At 58.1% G+C, this 19704-nt stretch overlaps 1 protein-coding gene across 4 annotated transcripts; it reads left to right on the forward strand.

Annotated features, from left to right (window-relative positions):
- Window positions 1-665: 665 nt before the first annotated feature.
- On the forward strand, window positions 666-17888 carry RAB8A (RAB8A, member RAS oncogene family). 4 transcript variants are annotated; one of them, XM_044774563.2, is made up of 9 exons: window positions 666-833; window positions 5241-5301; window positions 7135-7195; window positions 9320-9397; window positions 10900-10989; window positions 11526-11591; window positions 13016-13066; window positions 13985-14006; window positions 15310-15750. In XM_044774563.2, the coding sequence occupies exons 1-9, from the start codon at window positions 710-712 to the stop codon at window positions 15627-15629; spliced, it is 873 nt and encodes a 290-aa protein (XP_044630498.2). In that variant the 5' UTR covers window positions 666-709; the 3' UTR covers window positions 15630-15750. The 4 variants fall into 4 exon arrangements, with proteins under 4 accessions (XP_044630498.2, XP_070375421.1, XP_070375423.1 ...); XM_070519320.1 differs by having other exon boundaries at window positions 15325-15750; XM_070519322.1 differs by lacking the exons at window positions 13985-14006; window positions 15310-15750 and adding an exon at window positions 16491-17888 and having other exon boundaries at window positions 675-833.
- Window positions 17889-19704: the final 1816 nt, after the last annotated feature.

A 19704-nucleotide genomic window follows, 5' to 3' on the forward strand; every position in this document is an offset into this window, starting at 1 on the left:
GCGCCGGCGAGGCCGCTCAGGCGGCGGGGGCCCGGGCGCCTCGGAGGGAACCTCGCGCCGACTCTGACGAGCGCCCGCACGCTCCCCTCCTTCGTTCCCCCCGGCCTGACGCGGCCACCTCCACGCCACGCGACACAGCCGCCGCAACTTCCCGCGCTCGGCCCGTCGAATGCTGAGGCTGCGCGGGCCGTACTGAGGCTGCGCGGGTCGTGAGGGCGGAAGCCAGAAACCGACGCGCGTGCGCCCTCTGCTGGCGCCCAACTGTCTCCTCGGTGCGCGTGCGCACGCGCCCCAGGCCCCGCCCACGGACTGCGAGCGCGCGGAGCCGTTGGCGACGCTCCCCGCCCTTCCCCACCCATCAGGGGACGGGGCGGGGCCGCCCCGGAGTCGGGAGAAGGCGGGGACACGAGATGCCACGCCCCCGCAGGTCCCTATTTGAAGCCCCTCGAGTCCTCACCGCTGGCCAATCGCAGCCCGCCCTGTCCCGAGCGCCGGCCAATGAGCGGCACGTTCGGTCGCTTCCGGCTCTGCGCCCCACTCGCCCCTTCCCCAGGTCTCCCCGCGACGGGCGGAGCACGGGGGCGGGCGTCGGCCGCAGTGACGCGCGACGGGCCGGGAGCCAATGGGGGGCGGGCGCGGTGCTGATGGACGGGGCCAGCGGCCAGTGGCGAGGCACGGGCCGCACTTCCCGTCGGGGAGAGAGTGTAATATGGCGAAGACCTACGATTACCTGTTCAAGCTGCTGCTGATCGGGGACTCGGGGGTGGGGAAGACCTGTGTCCTGTTCCGCTTCTCCGAGGACGCCTTCAACTCCACCTTCATCTCCACCATAGGTAGCAGGGTCGCGGAGCGGCCGGGCGCGCCCCTGAGGGGCTGGGGGCTGATGGAGCGGCCGGGCCGGACGGCCTGAGGGCTCTGAGAGGGTCACGGGGCCCAGGGGGAGAGGACCGGCTGCCCCGCCGCCGCGTGGGGCTTCCCGGGCCATGGGGAGGACCAGGTGTCCATTTACAGAGGGGAGGCTGAGGCCCGACCCCCAGCCCGCTCGTCGGGGAGCGTGTGTCCTGGGCTGGGGTCTCGGCGCCCGTCATCTCATTCTGTCCTCGGTTCTTTGGGGTCCCCGTCTTAACAGCAGTGGAAACTGAGGCACGGGGAGCTGGCTGTGGGAACAGGACCGTGACATCTGACCTTACTGAGCACCTGCTGTGTGCGTATCACACTCGCCAGTCCTGTACGTTAGATGCTGTTAGAGCCTATGGCACACAGGAGAGGTTAGGCTGGGGGAGGACACGGGACTCGCCCAAGGTCACACAGTCTGCAGGTGGCAAGGATGGGATTTGAACCCGGGTGTGTCAGACCCCAAAACTAAAGGCTCAGTCGTCCCAGACAGATGTGAGCGCTCGCCCCCAGGTCAAGCACAGCTGATCCTCATCGGAGCCAGGACTCCGACCCACACCTCTCCCGCTCTTTCCTCTGGAATATTCAGGGGTTAGTCTCTCCTCCTGACCCTGTTTCCCCCATGGCTGCGTTTCCTCTAGAAGGAATGCTGAGAGGGAGTCCCAAGCCTTTCCCTGCCCCGCCTTCTATCCCACTGAAGGGTGACAGCAACAGCTGCCTGCCTTGGGGCCTGTCATCCCCAAAGAGATTCCAGATAAAAGCTCCAGTAAGAAACTAAAATCAGCCAGTGCCACAGAGAGCCCTGACTTCCCTATCTTGAGGCCAGGACACCGGTTGTCACTTTGCAGAACAGCCTTTCCCGCAGGGCCAGCCCACATTGTGGTTAAGCAGAATGGCTTACTACTCCTCGCTTCCGACATCCAGAGCTGACTTTGCCCGACGCCACAAAAACAGCCACTGCCTTCATGAACGTTTGACCTGGGAGTCACATCAGCCAAACAGAGTGGCCTGTGAGCTAGGCAGCCGTGCTCCGCAGTGGGGAAGTGGGAGAATGGTCACCAAGCCCAGGAGTTGATCGCAAATGGAGAAAACCTAGGGAAGGGGCTTTGCTTTACCCTGCGTAAACCCAGTCAGCTTATCTGCTTGAACCCCACTATGAGCTGCTGATTCCATCCTTGCTGTCTTCCAAAAGCTGCACTTTGCAAAACACTTAGGTGCCAATGTAGAGAGAATTAGCCTGGAAATCATAATGCCTGATTTCCAGCTGCTGTTTGCCCTTCAGCAAGCACTTTACCTCTCTGAGCCCTGTTTCTGTAGTTGAGTGTGGTGCCCTCTGCCTTGACCAGGTGAGGTGGTTGAGGATCAGAACTGTGTGACGAATAGGGGCTCGTCCCTGCTGCCAGAGCCGTCTAGAGGAGGCAGGATGGCTCCTTCATGGCAGCAGCCCTCCCCTGGGCTCAGGTGTTTCAGCTCCCTCCCCTCCCCGACTCCAAGGTCAAACTTTGGGGTAACCCTTGCATCCCCCCTAGTCAAAAAGATCTTAACTCCTGGCAGCTTGTGGCTCGCTCTCAGCCCAGGCCTCAGTTTCCCAGCATCAGAAACTTCCTGTGCAGCACAAGCATTAGTAGGGTCAGTTTGGTTGGGTTTTTCATTTGGTTTCTAATTCTTGACCAGAAAGCTCAAGCTAGCGCTTTAGGGCTCCAAGGACGCTGGCTTCCACTTGCAGGCGAGGGTGTGACTTGGGCTAGGTCGCGTAGGGAGGTGGAGGTGACACCTAACCTGGGACTCTTCTCATTAGACATGGCCTTCCTTCAGGCCTCTGTCTTCTAGGAAGGTGTGTCACTCTGACCTTGCAGTCATGGCCTCCTCATTCTTAGGCCTCTTAAAGTTTACACTTCCTAATTAAATTTGTTGTTACTATAGCCCAGGAGGAGGATGGGAGAGAGCGATGCCGTAGGGCTCAGTGCTTCCTGGTTTCCTATGTCCCTGTGCATCTTGACAGGAGGTGGAGAAGCAACAACCCTGGGCCGCTTCGAGCTGAAATACAACTTAATGCATAAGGGCGACTCTGTTGGCACTGAGTGTACCTCTGGGTTTTCTTTATAGACTTGGGATTAAGTGGCTGTTCATCTTCTGCCCAGGTTTCGTTTTGCCAAAGCCTGTTCTCATAAGCTCTATCGATCATTTGTGGTGTGAATTTGGCCCTGTGGCTCCCTGGAATTGGTTCTTCCCAGCCTGGCTCTGCCCCCACCGCCTTCTCAGGGCCCCCTTCATTCCTTCCTTCAAGGAGGTGGATGACAGAAACTGTGCGGCACCACGCAGCCCCCGGTGCTCTGAGTTCTTTCATCCAGCCAGCTTGCCCCAATGCCGGCTGCAGACCAGGCATCTGCCTGGGTGTCGGAGCTGCAGAGATGGCTCAGATGGCTCAGAGGGAGGCAGAAATGCCATGAAGTCTGCAGTCAGGTGTGTGTGCAGGGCGACCGGCTTCTAGTAAATACGTGTTCAGCCCCGGCCATGCTTACTCACTGGAGGTGTAGCTGAGAGAAAGACGTGTGAGTCCCTGCCCTCAAGGGGCTGATTTCTAGTGGGCACAATTCAAGTGCAGGCTTAGCTTCCCTGTTGTCCCGAGGACAGCTCCTGAGGTGGGCAGGGCCGGAATTAGCATCCCCATGATGGGTTCTGAGAGGTCCGGCCAGGCCTGAGCCTCAGGTCTTCACAGGCGGAGACTGAGAACAAACACCTTGCGCCAAAGGCTGGGTTTGGCCATTTCCCCTCCACGCAGGCCATTCACATGAGCAAGTTTTACTCCTGGGTTCGTGGAGCAAAGAAACAAATATACAATGTCAGGGGTAAGTGCGTGAAGAAGAAAAAGCAGGTAAGGGGAGAGAAATGCGGATGGTTAGGAAGGCTTCCCTGAGGAGGTGGCTCGAACAGAGACCTGAGTGAAGGGAGGGGGAGCCAGGTGGCCATGGAAAGAAAGAACATTCCAAGACAGGAGAGAGCAAGCATAAAAGCCCTGAGGCCAGAGTGTGCCTGGGCTCTTTGGGAATCAGCTACGGAGACAGTGTGGGTGGAGGGGGGCATGACCATGGCTGCTGAGAGGTGAGCGGGTCAGGCAGGACCTCGGAGCACACTGGCAACTATTTGCTCTGTCTGCGGGGGCCAAGGAGGCAGTGGGAAGCCACTGGAAGGTGTTTTGGGGGTTTTTTAACAGTTTTATTGAGGTATAATTCACCTACCATACAACTCACCCACTTGAAGTGTACAATTTGGTATATTCACAGAGTACAATCATCACCACAGTCAATTCTAGAAAATTTTCATTATTCCAAAAACAAACCCCAAACCCCACCCATCTCCCCATTCCCTCTGCAGCCCCTGGCAACCACTAATCTGCTTCCTGTCTCTATGGATTTGCCTGTCCTGGACGTTTTCCTGTGAAAACGTGTGTGTGGCCCTCTGTGTCTAGCTTCTTTCGCTCAGCGTGGTGTGTTCAAGGTTCGTCCCTGTTGTAGCGTGTGTCAGGGCTTCGTTCCTGTTTACGGCTGAGTAATAGTCAGTTCGTTGTACAGACAGACCACATTTTGTTATCTGCTCATCTGTTGGCAGACACACTGGAAGGTTTGGAGGCAGGATTAGCTTTGTGATGTGGTTGAGTTTGTGCCTTTTAAAGCTGAGGAGGTGACCGAGGGGCAACAGTAGGAGCCAGGAGAGCGGCCCAGGAGGCTGAGAGGTCATCCATGGTCCTGGGGAAAGGGGCCTGCAGCCGGTGGCTGGGAGAGAAGGAGGGCAGGATCAGGAAGCCTTCTTGGGGGGTGTCCTAGCGGATCTCAAAGGAGAAGGAGAAGTTTGCCAGGCCGACGGGTGGGTGGGGCGGGGCTACCTGCAGAGAAGGAACAGCATGTGTGCAAGCTGGAGACCCATGTACATCGTGGTGCATCGCGGGCCCAGTGCCCTGGGGGTCGGGGTGGGGTGGCAGGAAGCATGGGTCTGAGGCCTGCCAAGGGCTCTGTTGCCCACTCAGCGAGGCCATCTCTGGGGGGAGGGAGCAAGTCTTTGGCACCTCAGCTTCTTGGGTTTGCCCGCCAGCTCTGCCAGCTGCCGGCTTCACTCAGGGTGGCTCCTGTCCCCCTTTGAGCCTCAGCTTCTGCTTTCGTGAGAGGAGCGAGTTCTCCAGGTGCCTCCAGCTGTGCTGTGGGGGATTCTGAGACCCCACGTGCCCAGCACCAGGCAGGTGCTCTATAAGCTGCAGCCACTGTTCCCTGCACGGGTTGGCAGTGCCCGCCTCAGATGCAGCTTGGGAAATGAGCTGACAGTAATGCACCTCTTTTTTTCTTTTCTTTCAGGAATTGACTTTAAAATTAGGACCATAGAGCTCGATGGCAAGAGAATTAAACTACAGATATGGTAAGAGTCAGTGTCTTCATCAGCCACTTCGCCTGGTGAGCGCTTCAAGCCAGGAGTTCCTAGGGCCCCTCTCCCTTCCCTCTGACTGTGGCCTCCATCTCTTTGTGCCCAGCTGGACACATCGGGCTTTGTTAGAAGCCCCAGGAGCTGTGGTCTGCTGGCTGCTGGGGCCCAGAGTCTGTGTCAGCACCTTCTGGGGCTCAGCGTTCCAGTGTGGGCCCTGCTTGGGCCTGGCCTTCAAAGCGGCCTGCTTCCACTGAGCTTGAGAGAGCCCTCTACGCCTGGTGGCGGTGAAGGTGCCGGGAGGGGGAGATGCCCCGGCCTGGCATTCTTCTGAGCCTGTCAGCTCGCTGAAGAAGGCCTGACATCGCTTCCTCTTTCTCTCCCGGGGAAGCCCAGGCCTCACTTCCTAGGACGCAGACCTGAAACCCCAGAACCGTAAATGAGCTGAGGCCAGGCCTAGTAACAAGGCCTGTTTCCATTCCGCTCACCTGGGGCCGGCTTCCCATGCCACATGAAATTAGAGAAGCTGTGAGTCCCCGTCAGTGGCGCTGACTCCAGTCTGCTGACCGCTGCACCAGGAAGGCTCAGCTCGGATGGTCAGGGGCAGGGGAGCCCACCCTGCAGCCACATCACTTGCAGGGAAGCAGGAGCCCTAAGCGGAATAAAGAGAAGTCACATTTGGCAGGGCGGCTCAGTCCCTCTGTTCAGGCAGGCGCCGGCGGGTGGGAGGGAGCCTGTGAGAGGGGCTGCAGGGCCGCCCTACCCACAGCCCATCTGCCCTCTGCAGTCTCAGTGCAGCATCGCCCCGCTTGTCGGGCGGTCCCCTCGACTTCAGTGGTGTCCACCTCTGAATCTGACTTCAGAATCGAGATCTGAATGAGGCCTCACGCCGGTCAGTCCTGCAGAGCTCAGTGTCCGTCTGTCCACCTCGTCAGTTATGAGCCATGGAAGTTCCTCGCCTCCCAGTGCGTTGGAGCCTCAGTGCCCAAGTCCAAAGTGACACTGTGTTAGCAAGCAGAAGTTTCGCTTTCCTTTCTTCCTCCTTCTGCTCCTAGTGATCTCAATGGGGTTAGTGACTTTCTTAAAACTCTTCTGGACCAGGACCATGGTTGAGAATAAAATACTATAACCACTAAAGTCGCCTGCTGTTGGCGACAGAAGGCGAGCTTAGCCCCAGATGAGGTGCTTCTGTACAGTGCAGATGGGCGGAGCCCGCAGGGGCGTGCAGGGGTGTGGGAGGAGCCCTGGGCCCCGAGACAAAAGACATGGCTCTGGCCGATCGGTGAGGTCACCTTTAAACCCCATGCTGAGTACCTTCTGCCGGGAGCTGGACTGGGCATGGGCATGTCTCTCCCACCTGTTGCCTCGGTACTGATGAGGAAGGGCTTTCCCCCTGGCCTCCACCAAGGTCATGAGTGTGGAAGTGCTTCCTGAGCCCCACCGAGTTGGCCTGGCTCAGCCCACCAGCAAGGGCTGTGTTTTTGTGCCACGTGACCAGCACTTTCACATGCAAGGTCCATGCCTGACCTTGGTTCTTCTGTGATGCGGAAACCATGGGGAGAATCTCCAGAAAGCCCAGATGCAGAAGAGAGTGAGCACGCAGGCCAGTGACTCTGGTGGCTCTGCCGCATCCCCAACTGGGAGACCTTAACCCGTCCGAGCCACAGTTTCCTTCTCTGTAAGGAGGGAGAATGGGGGTGCTGCCCCACAACAGGGTGATCAGTGAGGAGACGGCCGTGGGAAAGCCCGTATCCCTCCCAGGCACTGCCCTCACTGCCGCCGTGATGATGGTTCGTGTTCAGCATCACTAACATGCCATCTTGTCTTTAGGGACACAGCTGGTCAGGAACGGTTTCGGACCATCACAACAGCCTACTACAGAGGCGCAATGGTATGGACGGGGTGTTTTTGTTTTGGCTTTTCTTAAGTCAAAATGAACATCATTGCCTTGGATACCAAAACCTGGATGTCTCTGGGCAGCCCGTGCTCTGGCTCCCCGGAAGGCCTTGGGCCTGGGTCCATTTTCAGAACAGGCTGCGTGCCCCACCCTCACTCCCACGCACATGCATCCCCTCTGGCTTCAGAGACAATGCAGGGTTTAGGGAAGCCTGATTCTTCGGGAGTGAAGGGAGACACGGGCAGCCGGTTCTTCAGGTGAGGCCAGTGAGATGGGGGACGGCATGCCCCGACACCTAGGCCCGCCTCACCCTCTGTGGAATTTGCTACCGAGAACTTGAAGCTCGTCCAGGAGCTGAGTCGCCCTGGGCTGTTGGCCATTATATTTGTTGCCCGGGCCTGAGGCAAGATGACATGACAGGAAGACTCATTTGTCATCCCTTAAGTATTTTTACCAAGCTCCTTCTCCGGGCCAGGCCTGAGCCAGTTGTGGAGGGAGACCTGGGATGGGCCGGGGTCCTGCCGGAGGGTCTGGCGGGAGGCAGAGCCCCTGGACCTGGCTTGGCACGCAGGGTTGTCCTGGGTGCCCCTCTGAGCTCTGTCTCCTGACTCAGGAAGTGGGGTGGAGGACAGGCCTGTGACCCAGCAGTGGTGAGGGTGGATGCCATCTCCCCATTCCCAGCTCCCACAGTACCTCGCCTTTCCGTGGTGCACCCCGTCTTAACTAAGGAGACACCTGTGTCCTCCACTGGGCTGCGAGGTCTGTGAGGGGTGGGCCACGTTGGGGTCTCTGCCACGTGCTCTGTGCCTGGGCTGGCGCTGGGTTTGCAGTGGGGGCTCAGGAGCTATCAGCAGATGATGGAGATGAGTGGCAGCATGAAGTCTTTAGACCCTTCCATGCAGCGTCTGGACCACCATAGACACTCGGTCACGTGGGTTGCAACCTTAGCACACATGTCTCATTAAAATTAATTTATTAATTCCCCTTACTTGGCTGTGCTCAGGGGGCAGGGGCCACGGGGCACTGGGATCCTGGGGGGCTTCTCTGTGGCCTCATGTGGGCCCTGGCCCTGTCTAGGCTGAAATAGCCCCCACTGTCCCATTCACTGAGCCCTTCCCTGTCCCAAACACCAGGCCCCGGTCTTGGCCATACACCCCCGAGTGGGGGCACCAGGGTCATCCCCATTTTACAGAGGAGGAACCCAAGGCTCACTGGAGTTCCATGCTTTGCTTAAGTCCATGCAGAGGGCAGAGGGATGGGCCAGTGCAGCTGGCCATCCCCAGTGCCTCGTCCTCAGCCAGCCCTTGATGAGGCTGCACTGAGCCATCTGTGAGACCCTGTCCAGCCCCCAGATGATTGTGGCTGGCAGTCCTCCTAGACCTGGGCTAACCCATAAGGAAGCCACGAGCCAGGTGTGGCAATTTGAAATTTAACTCAGTTAAAGTAGGAAATCCTGCCCCTGGGTCGCACCAGCTGCATTTCTGGTGTCCCAGAGCCACATGTGGCCAGCAGCGACCGTGTGAGACAGTGCAGAGAATGTTGCCAGCACTGCAGCCCGTCATCCTCTCTGTCCTCACCATAGCAGCCCCTGGGGTCCCAAAGTAAGGGAGCATTAGTTGTCTCCTGTCACATTGTGAACTTATAGACATCCCGCTGTGGTGCCTGGTACAGAGTAGGCACCAGGTGAGGGCTGATGCTGGGGCACCCAGAGGAGGTGGCGCTGGCCGAACCCAGGACTCGGGCAGGGCGAGGGGCGAGTAAAGGCCTGCAGGAGCTGAGCACGGCAGAGGGTTGGCGTGAAGGGGAGCTCGGTGGGCACCAGGGTCGTGGAACACATGCAGGACAGGGAGCTGCGGAAAGGAGGTGGGCCGTGATCATCCTGCCGGGGCGAGGAGCCAGCAGCGCTCGTCTGTAAACACAAGCGTGGTGGGGTCTGCTCTGGAGGCAGAAGGGTCACCTCGGTGGCTAAGGGGGCAGAACGAGTCTGGGAGACCAGCGAGGGAGGGTAGGGATCTGGCAGGAAGGGTGCCTGGAGGGGTCCCTGCTGCCCCACCTTGCTGGGCCTCCCCCACTCAGCTTGCAGCTTGTCTGGAGCAGGTGTCTGTCTCCCCCATTCAGGGCATCATGCTGGTCTATGACATCACCAACGAGAAGTCCTTTGACAACATCCGGAACTGGATTCGGAATATTGAGGAGGTAAGGCTCGCAGCTCTTGCCATGTGTGCGAACTTCCAGGGGTTCTCTCCTCTCTCCTCACCCCGGAGTGCCCTGGCTTACAGATGAGGTCATGGAGGCACAGAGACACCTAGAAGTGACTCACCATGAGCCCCATAGCTGGGGGGTTTAGTCATGGCAGAACTGGAACCCAGGTGGTCAGCCCTGGAAACTGCATGCTGGCCTGGCCTCCTCAGTAGACCAGACCTGAGAGCCCATTTGCCCAGCTAGGCAATGTCACCACCAGGAGAGAATAGACATCCGAGCTCTGGGTTACTCTGAGCATTTAGTGCTTTCTAGAGAAGGGAGGTTCCAGAACCGATGTGACCCTTGTATTTGGTGACGTGGTGAGATGATGTTTCGGGTCATACTTTGAGCTACAGCGGAGCAGGGTGTGAGCCAGCTGATTGATGTGAGCCCCCGTGTGCAGGCCAGCACGCTCAGATAGCTGCTGCCTATGACAGGAGACCCTGAACCACGGAGGGAAAGGGAGGGGCCAGCCCACCTCCCCTAGCCAAAGCCAGTGCCGTCCCCTGCCCACTCCTTGAAGAGCTCACCTGCACCCCAGAGCCTCCCTGAACGGTGGCACTGGCAGCTTTCGATGACTCATCAGGCAGGGCGTCAGGTCTGAGGTGCGGCCAGAGAACTTCACCCGTCTGTAAAGCCCGGTGAAAGGTCACGTCACTCCCTGCCCCGGCACTGATAGGTGGCAGCACCAGGCTGCCGCCCCCCCCCACCCCCGACAACCCCACATTTGCTGGCAGGAGGCTGTGCCCTGGCTGAGGAAGAGGGCCTCCTGCTGGTCTCTGAGGAAGCTCTCTGCTTCTGGCCGGTAGGCGAGAGGGCCATTGGTTAGCAGGAGGTTAGTCAGCCAGCAGTGCCCTGTGCTCACTGAGACCAGAAGGCAGGAGGTCCCCTCCCATGCCCTGGTCTTCAGAAGTGACACCCCTCCCCTGGGGTATGGGGGCGACTGGAGGAGGAGCCCTTTTCAGGCCTGAGGGCAGAGTTAAGAGGACACCAGGGTTGCCAGTCTTTGGGGCCTGTGACCACCACAGGCACAGCCCATTTCGGATTCCAAAGAGCGAGCTGGAGCTGGGCAGAAGGTCCCAGGACAGCAGCTAGGGCCTCCAGCAGAGCACCTGGGGAGCAAGGGAGGTACAGAGGGTACCCTTCATAGAGCCCACCAGGAGCCCAAGGATGGGCACAGGAGTCTGGTTGACGCGGCCCAAAGGGCAGCTGTCCTCAGCAGCCGGAAAGCATGCACTTGGTCAGAGTAGCATCCCGAACCCTGGACTCGGTCTTGGCGTTAGCTCTGTGACATGGGCCGGGGCACTCAGCCTCTCTCAGCTTCAGCTTGTCCTCTGCACAGGGATGTGCCCAGCAGTCCCGGCCCGCACTCTCATTTTGGAAGACAGGCTGTGAGTTGGCCTGTGGTCCAGTCTGTCCGCACCCCTCACCTCCCCATCTGCCCCTCTCTCTGTCAGCACGCCTCTGCAGATGTCGAAAAGATGATACTTGGCAACAAGTGCGACGTAAATGACAAGAGACAAGTTTCCAAGGAACGGGGAGAAAAGGTGGGCATGGTGGCGGGCTTGGACCTGGCACCACCTGGAGCCTTGGGGCAGAGGGACCTCGGGGTTTTAGGATTTCCCACATGGAGGCCAGCCCTGCCCTGCCCCACCCCAGAGCACCCCTGATTGCTTCCTGGCTTGTCCAAGACTGAGGGGGTCCTAGGACGCAGGACTTGGCTGCACAGCCGGCCGCCCCAGGGGGGCACGTGCTGTGGGGAGGAGGGTGGAGAGCACACTCCCGGCTGAAGATGCAGGCAGCCAGGGCTTCCAGGGGTGCTCTGCATGCTCCGTACGGTGCCGCGCCTTGGGACCTGTTCAGGCACAGGGAGCAGAGGATGAGCCGTGTTTTGATCCAGGCCCTCTCCACCCTCCTGCCAGGAACATTCCCCACCTGCTCTCCACTGGTAACTCAAGGGAGCGACCCAGGAGGTCACATCCATGGCCCCAGCCCACCCTGGCCCCCCCCAGCTCCCCGCCAGGGTGCTGCGTGGGGGTTGGGGGCCCCTGGTGACTGATGTGTGTGTGTCCCTCCCTCACAGCTGGCCCTGGACTATGGCATCAAGTTCATGGAGACCAGCGCGAAGGCCAACATCAACGTGGAGAACGTGAGCACTGGGCCCTGTGGGGAGACACAAGCCTGCAGCGCTGGCCCTTTCGGGCTGAGAACAGGCTGCACCCTCTGGGGAGGCTCTCCCAGAGGGACTGGCCACAGGCTCCGACCTGCCACTTCCTGGGCAGCACCATGTGTCAGGCCCCTGAGAGGCCCAGGTGGCCCTGGGGGCATTGCCCTGCTGACAGCAGCAGCTGCAGGCCCCAGCTCGGCAACTACAGCATCATCTCACCGACTTTTGGGTTGCCTGGGGAACAGGCACAGTTTCACACATAGGGAAACTGAGGCTCAGAGAGTCCCAGCTGCCTGGCACCCAGGCCCAGCTCCTACACAGGCCCCGTTTCAAGCCCAGAAAGAGTAGGAGACTGTCACCGGGCCTTGGCCCAGGCCACCCTCTCCTCTCCACAGACAATGGCAGCCTCGCAGCTGAACTGCCTTCCCTCCATCCCACTGTGCCAGTGATCCTTCCAGAGAGGCTCTTCCACATCATTCCCAAGCCCAGGCCCCATGCCTGGCACAGAAGGCTCTCCCAGCCAACCCCAGCCACCTGTGCCACACCCTCCCCCAAGCCTGTGCTGCGGTCCCTTCCCTCACACCCACCCTTCCCATCAGGGCCAGTCCAAGTGGCCCCTCCCCAGGGAAGACTCTGCTGTCCCCCAGGCCCTTGGACCCACCCCTCCAGGTGTCCCCATACCCTGAGCCACCCTCCATGACAGAGCTTTCGATGTCACAGGGCTGTTTGCTGAGACTCTGCCTCTCCCACCAAACCGGGAGCCCCTCAGGTGCAAGTGCTGAGGCTGAGTCATCTCTGTGTGAGGCCCAGGGGCAGGGCTGGTGCCAGAGTGGGGCTTAGTATTATCAGGAGAGTGGATGAGGGAAGGGAGGAAGTGGTCAGGAGGCTGTGACGGCAGCGGCAGCCTGGGGTCCAGCCAGCTTGAGCCATCGCCGTCCCTGGAAAGATGAGCCTTTCACCCATCCAGCCCTTCCAGGCCTCCCTGCCGGGCCAGGACCCAAAAGGAAGCATATTTGGCCAAAGAGCCCCCTGTCTTTCTCTCTGCCCTGCCCTGCCCGTCAGAAGGGGGACAAAGGAGTCAGGGATGGAGAGCTGGGTCCTCTGCCTGGATCCTTCCGGACTGGTCAGTTAGCCCTGGGTGCCTTCGGACAAGTCACTTGGCCCTTCCGAGCCTCCGCTTCGTCTCTGACCAGTCGAGGGTGATCCCATCTCCCAGGGTCATTGTCTCAGGGTGGGTGGTGGCCTGGGTGGGCCTAGTTAGCCTGCTAGGGACAGGAGATGGGTCTGGACAGCAGAGGCCCATGCCCAGGAAGCCGCCCTAACACTGGTCCCGCAGCGGCGGCCAGGAACCAGACAGCCTGTTGGCTTCTTGCTCCGGGCATACTGACGGTGTGCTTTTCCCACAGGCATTTTTCACTCTCGCCAGAGACATCAAAGCAAAAATGGACAAAAAATTGGTGAGTGTGTGTCCTTCCCAGATCCCCACAGATGTCCCAGTTGGTGCTGGCTGGCCTTGGCCTCAGTGGCGTGTTGCATCCCCAGGCAGATTCCGTGTTTTTGGACCCGCTGGACCTGGGAGGACGTGGCTGGGAAAGGGGGGGGAGTTAGCAGGTGTGGTTGGGGCGTTGGCCCCAGACACGCTCATGGGTTCCCTCCTTCCTCCGAGGCCTGGAGCTGCTGGGCGCCAGGCACTGCCGTCTGAGCACACGGACTAGCAGAGGCTACGTGGCCCTTGCCGTCCTGCTCAGGAGATGATGGCCCCGCAGCACCGTGTCTGATAACTGCTGGCTTTCCGTCCTGACGAGTCTGGCAGGTCCTAGCCTGTTTTTGCCCTCCAGCCCTCAGTTCTCCAAGTTGTGCCTGCTCTATGACCTTCAGTGGGTCCCAGGGCCCTGAGGTGTCCAGGAGGTCCTGCCTCAATCCCGCCCAATCCACCCTTTCATTCTTCCAGCTTTTTCTTTACCACACAAACAGTCGCGTAGTCCCCAGCACCCACGTAACTAGTGTGTTCTTGGTGGAGTCGGAACTCTCCACCGTGTTTGGGCATGTTCAGCACCTAAGTGCTGTCGTGAGTGTTCCAGTGGCAGCTCTTTCCCGGGCAGGTGACTCTCCCCGTTGTCTGAGACAAGAGCATAAGCTCTGTTTGTGGCTTGTCTTACGTCTGGTCATATAAGATTGCACGTATGATACAAAACACCATTCAAGTAGGTCATATCTGATTTAAATCTGTTTTCATAATTCTGAGATGCTGTGAATTGAATCGTAAGGCACACAATCAATGTAATAGCAGCTCTTTGGCCAAAATGGGAAACAGCCCGTGGAAACCAATGTACTTGTCTTACGAAAACTTTCTTACAATTGTAATTTTTTTACAGTTCTTTTCTCTTCAGTATGACGGTAAAATTTTGATTCTTCATGATCCTTCTGACTCACTTTTGCCCACTGGCAGTTATGCTGAGCATCACGGTGACACTCTGCCTGGCTTTTGAAACTGGCCTGCTGATTGCCTCCAGAACGTGCCATGTCCTTCCTAGGCCTGGGTTAGGAAGCACAGACGCACAGCCGTGGCCCCTGCACTTTTTCTTTCGTAACTGAATTACAATTCACTGGCCATTAAATTCTACCTGTTTCCTACCACTGTGTTTATATCCAGGGTTGCAGCTCCTCTCCCACTTCATACCTATTTTTTTATTGAAATATAATTTGTGTACAACATTGTGTAAGTTTGGGGTATACAGTGTGTCGAGTTGATACATTTACACATTACAACGCGATCAATACGTCAGTGTCAGTGTTAGCTGACACCTTATCACGCCACATAATGATCATTTCTTCTTTGCGTTGAGAACAATTAAGTGCTAGTCTTCTAGTAACTGTGAACTTTGTCATATGGTGTTGTTGACTGTCATCACCATGCTGTGCATTCGATCTCCAGAACTCGTTCATCTGCTCGTTGCAAGTTCATATCTGTCTTTTACGTCACTGATCCGGCCAGCTCTGTGCACGCCCCCATCTCTCTTGAGAGCATCACAGAAAGCTGGGCTTTGCCAACACCCACCCCACTCCCAGACCTCTGGCGCTCCCCGTCAGCACACTCGGTGCTCCCCACTGCACTGAGCACCAGCTCCACCCCCACGCCAGGCCGCCTGGGCCTCATGCTCTGCTCCTGCCACCCACTCCCCCCTGTCACCATGTCGTTCCCTCTACTCCAGCCACACTGGCGTTTTCTTGTTCTTGGAGCACCTCATGTTCATTTGAACTTTCTCTGCTACATGTCCTAGAGCTGCTGTACCAAATTCTTGTACCGAAGTTAACAGTTTAAACAACGTGCATGTAGTATCTTAACGTTCTGGAGGTCAGGAGTCTGAAACAGGTCTCCCCAGGCTGAGATCAAGGCGTCAGCGGGGCTGCATCCATTTCTGGAGGATTCAGGGAAGAATCCATTTCCTGGCCTCGTGCAGCTTTTAGAAGCCACTGCATTCCATGCCTTGTGACTCTCTTCCTCCGTCTTCCAAGCCATCTGCTTAGCATCTCTCTGCCCCTGCTTCCATCCTCACCTCACTTTCTTGGACCACAGCTGGGAAACTTTCTCTGCTTTTAAGGATTCTCGAGATTGGTTAGATTGGGCCACCTGGATCATCCAGGATGCTCTCCCCATCTCACCTCAGTCACATCTGCAAAATCCTCCCCGCCATGTCAGGTATCACACTCACAGGTTCCAGAGATGAGAGCGTGGACATCACTGGGGACAGCTGCTCTGATGACCACACCACTGGACCATCCCTGGCCTCACTCCTTCAGTCCATGAGGTCTCTGTTCAGATGTGGCCATCAAACGCACCTTCCCCCTGCCCTGCCTTCCTCTTCATTACTCCCCACTGTGGGGAGTCCTTGTTTCCCCACGAGGCCTGCATCCCCCAGTACCGTACCAGCTCCCCAGGGCAGGGGCCTTGTTCACCACTGCATGCCTGTGCCCACAAAAGCGCCTGGCACAGCACAGGCACGCGATAGGTACTGTTGAGTAAATTCAGGTTTCACCTCACAGCTGAAAGATGAGAAGGAATGAGTCAAAGAAAAGGGGGCGAACCTTCCAAACAAGGTGTTAAGTTCCCGGGGTCAGCGGGGACCAGGTCACAGAGGCTCTCAGTGCCAAGCGACACAGCTAATGGGTTTCAGTAAGGCCTGAGCAGACAAGATTAGAGCTTAGAGCTTCCAGTACCTGCGGAGGACTGTGGGGAGGTGGTGCGCCAGAGCCTTGGCACAGGGACACAGACCCACTGAGTGTGAGTGTCACTGCCCCTTGGCTGCCTCACTGTTCGGTGCTCAGCACAGAAGGGGAGCTAGATGGAAAGAAGGAGGGCTGAATGGTGGGAAGGAAGGAGGGAAAGAAGACAGTGAGGTGGCCAACAGATGGTTGGGAAGCTGTCGAGAGGATGAGTGGGAAGGGGTGGGTGGGCGGGTGAGTACGTGATTAGAAGAATGAGTGGCTGGGAAGGGTGGTGGCTGGGTCGTAGGTGCAGAGCAGGTCTTTGGGTTGTGAAAGATGAATTTTTGGCTGGAAGGGACAGTGGGATGGATGGATGATAGAAGGGTTGGATGGAAGGGTAGAAAATAGACAAGTGGACGTTTGGTTGGAAGGTAACAGACGGATGGGAGTAGGGGAATGGAGAGGTGGGTGGTTAGTTGGAGGGGGATGGGTGGATCATGGTTACCTGGACGGGAGCGGACAGGCCGATGGTTGGTTGGAGAGGGATGGGTGGATGGTGGATGGAAGGTGACAAGTGGATGGGTGGTGATGGGGTGGTTATAGGTAGATGGGTAGGTTGAGAGACGTAACGCTGATGGTGCTCAGCCGTAACCTCAGAAAACCTTGTGATTTCAGGAGGGCAACAGCCCCCAGGGGAGCAACCAGGGAGTCAAAATCACACCAGACCAGCAGAAGAGGAGCAGCTTTTTCCGATGTGTTCTTCTGTGAGGAACGCCGCCTTACTCTGAGCCCCGCTCAGCCGAGCTGACTGTGCCTGTCCTGAGTGAACCCCTCACTCAGCCGGGGCCCTCCCCCTGCACCGCCCCCGCCGCGGCCACCGGGCCCGCGGCCACCAGAACACAATTGAGAAATCGTTTATTTTAGTAACAGTCTGATCTTTTCAACCTTGGAGATGGAATAAGTTAAGAATTTGCTATTTTTCCTGCCACATCCGCTGAACGGCCCAGCATCGTGTAACTAGAGAGAAAGATGGAGTCGAGGTGTGACCGTGCACAGCAGCCAGCAGGGCAGGCCTCCATCTCTGGGCCTTGACACAGCTAAGCCCCACTGGAAAGCACGTCCATGTTCTCGGCCACAGAAGCGAGGCCCCCTCAGGCCTGCGAAGGTTCCAGGAGTGCCGGCTGTGTACCCTGAGCAAAGCGACCCACATCGGGACCAGGAAGTATCTGCCTGACAGGCCAGACACCCGCTTCACCTCTTCTCTCAGTTTTGGACAAGTGACAAAAATGTTATTTTTTTTCCCCTCTCTCTTCTTTTTAACTGTCAAACCAAAGGGAAGCACAAATTAAGGAAATTCTGAGGAAAGAAGCATGGGGTGGCCCCACCTGTTCACCGCCAGGTTCGTGTGGTCCAGCCAGGCCTCGAGGACGCTCAGCGGGCCTCTCGGCAGTCCCCACCTGAGCACCGAGGGGACTCCGGACACGCCACAGGTGACCCCGAACATGCAACCACATACAGTCCAGCTGCGATTGGGGCGCCCGCCTCGGCCCCAGCACCCCCGCCCTTCATCCTCCCAGCGTCTCTAAATCGGACGTTCTTTCTAGCTGAGATTTTTATTTTTCCAGATCTGTGGTGCCATGAAGTGATTCCGTCTCTGATCTCTAATGGCAGACCCAGGTGATCGGGGACATGCGCACACGCCCGGCTGGACGTGGCCAAGAGCGCAAGGCAGCGCCTGGCGTGGCCAAGGCCCCAGGTGGCCCGCGTGACAGACTGACCGCAGAACTTCTGGGGTGGTTCTTGACTGCAGTCGCCTGGTTCTGCTTTGACAGCTCTGCCTTCCCACAGAGACTGCACAGCTGGGACCAGGGAACCAGGCCAGAGGGGCGTCATCAGGGAGCCTGTGTTTTTCTTTCTCCCCGCCTACCCCCAAGCTGCTGTCAGTCCAAGACATTGGGATCATAGTTTGCTCTTTTTTTGAATTAAAACCAACATACCAGCCATAGTCTGCTCTTCCCTGGGGTCTCTTAACATGCTCTGTTTACATCAATAAATGCACTTAAGGAAAACAAATTAAAGCTCATGTTAAAGTTCGCGGAGTTTTCCGTCCACATTTTCCCAGTGGGCGCACGGATGTGGCCAGGTGGTAGATGGGGGTTCGCAGGAACCCGAGGCGGGCGGGGCCTCAGGTCTGGACAAGCTCAGAGCAGAGGCAGTGGCTTAGCCCAAGCTGGAGGAAACGGTCACCCCACGCTCTGAGGAGATGACACTGTTATCAAAGGGTTGACTTGGAGAAACAAGCTTCCCACCCCGCCCCCACAGCACTGCACCCGCTTCACAGGAAACAAGGGGTGTCGCCCCTCACGGCTCCGCCTCGGCATACCGCATCCCCAGCTGGCAGCATCTGTCTCCAGCATGCCACTGGATTCTCTTGTCTTGGTCCCCACTGGCCCCCTTTCACCCTGTTGAGTGCTTGGTCTGAGCTCCTCTCCTCCCCTCTGCGCACCTTCCTCCCTTGGCTGCTGGCACCCGGCTCGGCCACCGTTAGCCTCCCACCTCCCTGGTGGCTCCTCCAGGGCCCACTCCTCCAGACTGGCTCCCCAGGGAGTTCCTTCCACTCTGCTGGGGGTCCCCAAGACCACGCCCAGGTTCATGATCCACTGGAACTCGGCACATAGCGGATAGGTTACAGCAGAAGGCTGCAAAGGAAGATTGGCACAGGGAAAAGGCACGTGGGGCCACGTCCCGAGGAAACCAGGCGCAAGCTGCCAGGAGCCTTCTCCCTGTGGGGTCCTGCCCAATGTACTTAGTTCCTCTGTCGCCAAGCTGTGACCACACGTGTGAAGTGTGGTCCCCTGGGCACGCTCCTGAGAGACTCAGCGCCCAGGGTTTCTATTGGGGCTGGTCATGCTGGCCCCCTCTGCCCAGATGTACCGGAATCCCAGCTTCCCAGGAAGAAAGCAGGGCTTTAGCATAAAGCACATAGTTTGTACAGACCGTTCAGGCACAGTAGTGAGCCACCCATCCTGGGGGGAAAGTTGTGTCTCAGCAGAGGGAGCTGTTTCCCAGCCTCGTTCCCAGATGCCAGCCGAGAGCCAGCCCCACCCATAGGCCTTAGACATGCCAGGGACTCCGGACTGCGGGTCCAGCCCAGCCCCGACTCGGAGCTCTAGAGGCCCCTGGCCACCTGCCCACTGTCTGTCCCAATTCAGATGTCCAATCGGCGCCCTAAACAGAACACAGCCGAGAGAGCTCTTACCTTGGGCTCCGTCCTCCTCCCCCTCCCACACTGGAGCCACCACCCCCTGGACCTCTGTCCCAGCCTCTGCTTTGTCCTTCAGGGTGTTTTCAGGGTATCCATAGGAAATCGGAATCAGATGGTGTCACCCCCAGCTCCCTCTTGTACTTAAATACAACTCAAGCCCTCACCGTGCATGCCCGTGTGCTGGGCCCCTGCCCGCCTCCTCCCTTCTCTCTGGGCATCCTCCCATGGACCACCCCACTCCAGCCCCACTCCTGCCTTACTACTTTCCCCCATACTCATCCCTGTCCCAGGGCCTTTGCACTGGCTGCACCCTCTGTCTGGCAGTCCTCTGAATTTACACACCCCACTGGTCCATCAGGTCGTGACATCCAGGGCCGCCTATGCAGAGACCTCCCTCCTCCCACCTCAACTTCTTGGTGGTGTTTATCAGAAGTCACTTGTTCTCATGGCCAACTCTGGGTGCCCCCTCAGCACATAAGCTCCATGAGGACAGGGGCTTTGCTGTGTGTTCCTGCGTGGCCTGCACCTGTAAATGAATGGAGACACACATGGCTTCCAGGGGTGGGCAGGGAGGGGCTCACCTCCTCCCTCCTCCACATCCCAGAGGGCAGCTCTCATCCCAGG

The sequence above is a fragment of the Equus asinus genome, chromosome 10, assembly GCF_041296235.1.
Source record: "Equus asinus isolate D_3611 breed Donkey chromosome 10, EquAss-T2T_v2, whole genome shotgun sequence".
Classification (NCBI taxonomy): Eukaryota; Metazoa; Chordata; class Mammalia; order Perissodactyla; family Equidae; genus Equus; species Equus asinus.